Genomic DNA, 6163 nt, shown 5'->3' with positions numbered 1-6163 from the left:
CCTAGTTCCCTGAAGGGAACGAGAGGTGCGTGTCTGTGCCATACTCCCAGCATGCCCGTGAGCACTTGCTTCAGTTTTATCAGAAGCTGACGCGCTTGTGTTTTGGGGTGCTTATATAGTTTCCTGGTCGATGACGTCACCCGCCTATGACGTTTCGTCTCGCCATTGGACTGATTTCATACGTGCTTCATGACGCACTCACGCAGGGGCGTTCCCAAAGCGTTGTCACGCAGCTTTTCGTTCCCTTCAGGGAACTAGGGTTACATACGTAACCAGAGACGTTTTCCTCCCATATCACTGTTGTCTCAAACATTACACAAACATTAGGAAAACAAACTTTATTAGAAGCAAAATTGTTCAATGTAGTGGAAATTATGCCACAACAGTGAGTGTCATAAAAAAGTGCAATATTTTAAATATTTTTCACAGAATAAATATCGCAATGGTTCATGTTTCTGAACTTTTTGTTTAAACGTGTAGTTCTTCAAACTTATGTGAAGAATTTTTATAAATGAAGATTAAAAGTCTGGATCTGGTACAAAAGTAAACAATATTTATATAGAAATGCATTTGAAAAGTAGCAAAAATAAATAATAATTGCATTATAAAAAAGTTTCCAAGACAGATTCATTGTAATCTCCATATAACAAAAATAAATGTTAAAAAAAAAAAACCTGGGGCATGAAAGTACCTGAAGTCAAAGAAACCAGAACTGTATTTCATAACCACCAAAAATATAGCTTTCCAAGAAATGTTTCCATTGTCCTCTTTTCCCCCGTCACAAATACAAATAATATTTTGAAGTATGTCAATGCTGTGTGTGGATTGCTGGGTTATGCAATGTACTGTAATGTAATATAGGAGCCACTGGTATTGCTATGTTAGTATTTTGATGTCCCTTCAGTTACTCTTATGTCTTTCTCTAATATTTAAGATATGTAAATGGAAACCTGTGTACCTTTTAACATTCATATATAGTTAGTTTTTATTTCTGCACCACTATAATGAACTGCAAAAATAATGCCTCGCCCCAAAGTCACATTTACTGAGCCAATGTTATATCCGGCCCAGATGGGCCGTGCAAACAAACATTACTGTTCTGATTTGTTATTTTCGATCAAAACATCCTCTCAGTGTTGAAGATCCTGAGTTTTGTCATGAAGTTGAAGTAAATGTAGGCCAGACAGACCAGCATATTCTTGATCACATACAGTACTGGTGTTACAAAACCAAAAAGGCCAATCAATGCCAACCTCAAGACTAGGAAGGGGAGGTCCTGGAAGACGAAGCCCAGAGGGGAGAGTAGGGGGGTGTGGGGTGTCACGACCAATCGCATTGTAGAGAGGAAGCAGAAGAGGTAAACTGGAAATGCCCAGCCTGAGAAATACACCGCGGTGTGTCCTGCTACCCGAACCATCTCCACCGTGTCCAGCCAGAACAAGAAACTGTTAGCAAAGACTTCCGCACGACTGTCGCTAGCCAGGAGGAAGCTCAGAGGCCCGGAATATGGAGAGGCAATGTTTTGGAAGGGTACACCAGAATTTGGACACGGTCCGGGAATCCCGTGGTGCTGTCCGTTGTTTCCCGGTACTCTAGATGTGGCACCATTCCCAGGAACTGTTGTGTTGCCGAGATGTCCTGGAACTGCTCCGTTGTTTGGCAAGCCTGGAGCTGTTGCACTGGCCGTCCCGTTGCCCGGTGTGCCTTGAGCATTAGCACCGGCGGGGAGTCCGTTGGCTCCCGCGGCACTGGGATCTGCGGCGGCACTGCCAGCCGTCGCAGTGGGAACAGGACCAGGCGCAGGAGTGACCACCGGAGTAACTCTTCCAATGTGTGTCTGCAAGGTAGGAATGTCAGGATCTCGAGCCAGTTCGTTCGCTGTATTCACACAGAAACACACAAAACAGAAGGAGCCCAGTTGGTGATATTTAAAGAAACACGTGATTGACCTTTCACATTATAACATGGAAAGTACAGATATTCAAGGTTTAAATAAAATTCTCAACCTCATGTCGTTCCAAACACGTAAAGCTTTCGTTCATCTTCGGAAACACAAATGAAGATCTTTTTGATGAAATCGGAGATATTTCTGTGCCTCCATTGACAGTCTATGCAACTGACAATTTGACTTTTTAAAAAGTTCATAAAGATATTGTAAAACTAATGCATATGAATTGAGCGGTTTAGTCCAAATTTTCTGAAGAGACACGATTGCTTTATATGATGAACACTTTTAATTTAGGCTTTTATTCACATAATAAATCCTCAACCCGGAGATCGGTTGTGGCAAACAGAAGCTCAAGCATGTACGCTTGACGTGTGAAAATCAATGAGGTTCTTTCTCGTGTTACGCAACACTTTTGATCTTCAGCAAAGAATCAACGAGGTTCACAAGAGGTTTGTTCTTGCGCGTCAAGCATGTTCGGTTGAGTTTCTGTATATATTTGCTGATCAATATTTATATGCGAGTAAAAGCCTCAAATTAATCTGTTCAGCATATCAAGCGATCAAGTCTATGCAGAAAATTCAGACTTAATACCTCAATTGGCTTTATGCCCAGCTGCACTACTTCCTGAACTTCAGCCAGCTCCTTTGTTTCCTGTCTGCCATTATTGGACAAACTGATTAATCCAGGTGTGCCTGGCCTCAGTAACAATAATTAGGCACACCTGGATTAATCAGTTTGTCCAATAATGGCAGACAGGAAACAAAGGAGCTGGCTGAAGTTCAGGAAGTAGTGAAGCTGGGCATAAAGCCTATTCATATGGATTCATTTTTCAATCTCTTTTTGAACATTTTAAAATCGACAAAGTGGTATTTGTGTAGACTGTCAATGGATGGACATATTTCATCAACAAGAAGATGAGCAAAAGTCTTACGGGTGTGGAATAACATGAGGGCCTGATGAATTTTCATTTTTGCTTGAACTAACCCTTCAATTTCAGAGGAACTCTAATAGCAGAACACTGAACCAGGCGATTTGAATGTTGAGCAAGCGATCTGATTGGCTGCAGGATCAGCAGGGGCCAATCAGCTTGCGCCATGCAGTAATAATGTGATTGTATGTGAAGGTAAACTTTTTGTGTGTGCAAATGTAATTAAAAAAGTAAAAGTATTCAGTTTTAATTGCACCTGAGTAAATCTTTCAATATAATATCTAAGTATAACTAAGTAAAAAAATTATACGTTATACCCATGAGTACAGAGTTAAATTCAAAGAGTTTGGTTTAATAATAACCCTAACCCTAACCTTAACCCCATGTAAACTTTGTTAAACAGTTTTTGCACAGTGTTCTTCTAAACAAATGACTATTTCTCTAGTTTTTAATATCAATATTTGTTGCACTGCTGTGCATTTAAACCGTTTCCATCTCCTTCTAATATCATCTTTGGGTTTGCCTATAGAAAGTTAGAAACTTTTCCTGTGTGGAAAACATTAACCTCAAAAAAGTGCTGATTTCCCGTTATATTGAGATTTCATATCAGCAGAAACCTGGAGGCTTTACTTCTCACGCTTTATTCTAGCGGCTCTTCTTCTCTTGTGCTCTTTCTTCAATAGCCCCCCCCTACCCACCCACCCTCGCTGGACACAATCAGTATTTTCAGAGCAATTACTTAAAGTGCCCCTGTGGTGAAAATCCAGCTTTTAATGTTGTTTATATGTGCTTGTGGTGTTTTTAATATGCTTTAAGACAAACCATGTGTAAATTCATAAGTCGAAAGCATTGCTGAGTATTTTCTCCTTAAAACTGCAGTGAACCAAAGACAGTCTCAAAAACACGCTTTGAAATCGCTGGTGTTTCTGACGTCACAAACTACCTTGTAACCAATCAGATCAACGTGTGATCGTCAACGAGTGGATCTCTGAGTGAGTGAGTGGAGGCGGGGCTCATTTGCATATTCATAGAAATACTGCAAATACTAAATGAGGCAAGGGTGTTGAGTTACATTAATTATTTTTTATGACATTAGGGTATGTTTTCAAGGAAAAATCGTTTAAATATGTCATTTTGGTGATCAAAGATGCAGTTACTGTGATTTTTCCACAACTTAAGCTCTGCTCCATAAAATGGCAAGAGATAGTGAAGCACATTTAGTAAAAACTCATTTAAAGCATTATAAAAACCCCTGCATTCCCAGTTTTCTGAGGCCACGAGCGCGTTGTGTATCTGGACTGATGTTATGGTGTAGACGAGACCTCACTCACCTCGACCGGTCAGTCTGCAATATCGGATTCTTTCCACTATATCGATGCAGATCAGGGAGAGAAGCACCAAAGACACCGGCAGCTCAGCAAACGTGTCCAACCTCAGATCATTTCTAATCTGAACCTTAAAAGGGAGAGAAAAGACAGTAAAACATAGAGATGACTGCTTTTCAGTTGTGTTTCTCTCTGCACACACCAGGGTTGTTTGTTTGTTTTTTGGTTTTTACAAACTCATGCCTTGGATAATCTGAATAGAGACGGTCAGAATTGCACGTAAAACACACAACTGGTGAATTTAAAGTATCCCTATTTATGTTTGATTTTCCAATAGTGAAATAAACATTTGAGAAAATCGGAAGACATCATGCATAGAATCTCAAGAGCATGAAGGATAACAACATTTTCTGTGATTAGTGAATCATGATGTTACCTCAGAGCTGGCTATGAGGAAGGCAAAGCAGGGCAGTGTTGAGAGAACCACATAGGCCAATGCAACAGGTCTCCTGAAAGCAGAAAACAGTTATAATGCCATGATATCATATTGAGATTTAGTACAGTTATGAGTGACATAATGCATTGCATTACACCCCAATGCTATTGCTGCACACTGGCATTGTGTTAAAGTCCCCCTGTAGTCAATAATTGTGTCCCTTAAAACTCATCTCTGATCACCAAAATTACATTTTTAAATGTGTTTTTCCTTGGAAAAAAAAATTATTCATGCCTTAAAATATCTCGAATGTAACTCGACACCCTCGCCTCATTTAGTTTTTGCGGTGGTTCTATGAATATGCAAATGAGCCCCGCCTCCACTCACTCGCTCAGAGATCCACTCGTTGACGATCACACGTTGATCTAATTGGTTACAAGGTAGTTTGTGACGTCAGAAACACCAGCGATTTCAAAGCGTGTTTTTGAGACTGTCTTTGGTTCACTGCAGTTTTAAGGAGAAAACACTCAGCAATGCTGTCGACTTATGAATTTACACATGGTTTGTCTTAAAGCGTATTAAAAACACCACATACACACATATAAACAACATTAAAATCTGCATTTTCAACACAGGGGGACTTTGCTTTAATACAAATATGGTAAACATTCAGTACATGTGGCATTATCACATCATATTCATAAGGTATTTACATGGTTCTCCATGGTATTTCAAATAATACAAATACAATATTATTGTACCAAATCTGTAAAATGTGATTTTACCATGATAACATATCCATACTTTTTGATCTTTTTGATGTTTCTCTGTGAAGCTATTTGTAAGTTGCATGAAACCCAGAAGAAAAGTCACTCATGTTTTCTCTCACCACTTCCTCCGTGCAACCAGCGTCCTGTTCTTCACGAACACCATGTACTTCATGGGCAGCCAGACCAGCATGGCCACGGACATCACGTAGGCCACGGACGACGCCACGATCAGCCAGTACGCAGTGGAGTTGTGCGACCGGCTCTTCACTCGAAACACGATCAGGGCGAAGCGCTGCATGATGATGAAGAGAGGTACGCAGAAGCTGGAGAACTGAAGCAGCTCACACACCGCAAACTTAATCCTGCTGCCTAAGCCCATGCTGAGGACGGGACACGAGGGGGGAAACAGGGAGATGCTGTCGGCCTGTGGTGTGTGGGGGGGGGGGGGGGGGGGGGGGGGTGTTGGGGTATTGTGCTGAAGCTCTGGCATATTCCCCACAGCACTGGGAGGATAACGCTGACTCTGCACTCACTATTGTGTGTAACACACTACATGAACACACACTACATGAACACACACTACATGAACACACACTACATGAACACACACTACATGAACACACACTGCATGAACACACACTACATGAACACAAACTACATGAACACACACTGCATGAACACACACTGCATGAAGACACACTCCAGGCCAGAGTGGTCTTCAGACAGATGAACTGGATAATACTCTGAATGTTCTGA

The 6163-nt window shown here is 41.0% G+C and overlaps 1 protein-coding gene across 1 annotated transcript; it reads right to left on the bottom strand.

Annotated features, from left to right (window-relative positions):
• Positions 1 to 286: 286 nt before the first annotated feature.
• Positions 287 to 5786, bottom strand: LOC143746164 (transmembrane protein 236). The gene is made up of 4 exons (XM_077237926.1): positions 5527 to 5786; positions 4638 to 4710; positions 4208 to 4331; positions 287 to 1878 (listed from the first exon to the last, which is right to left on the bottom strand). Exons 1-4 carry the CDS (start codon positions 5784 to 5786, stop codon positions 1118 to 1120), a joined length of 1218 nt encoding a protein of 405 aa, XP_077094041.1. The 3' UTR covers positions 287 to 1117.
• Positions 5787 to 6163: the final 377 nt, after the last annotated feature.

The sequence above is a fragment of the Siphateles boraxobius genome, unplaced genomic scaffold (assembly GCF_051911475.1).
Source record: "Siphateles boraxobius isolate OS27281-9 unplaced genomic scaffold, OSU_SipBor_1 214, whole genome shotgun sequence".
Taxonomy (NCBI): Eukaryota; Metazoa; Chordata; class Actinopteri; order Cypriniformes; family Leuciscidae; genus Siphateles; species Siphateles boraxobius.
Note: the sequence above shows the minus strand (reverse complement) of the source record. Positions and strands in the feature narration are given on the sequence as shown.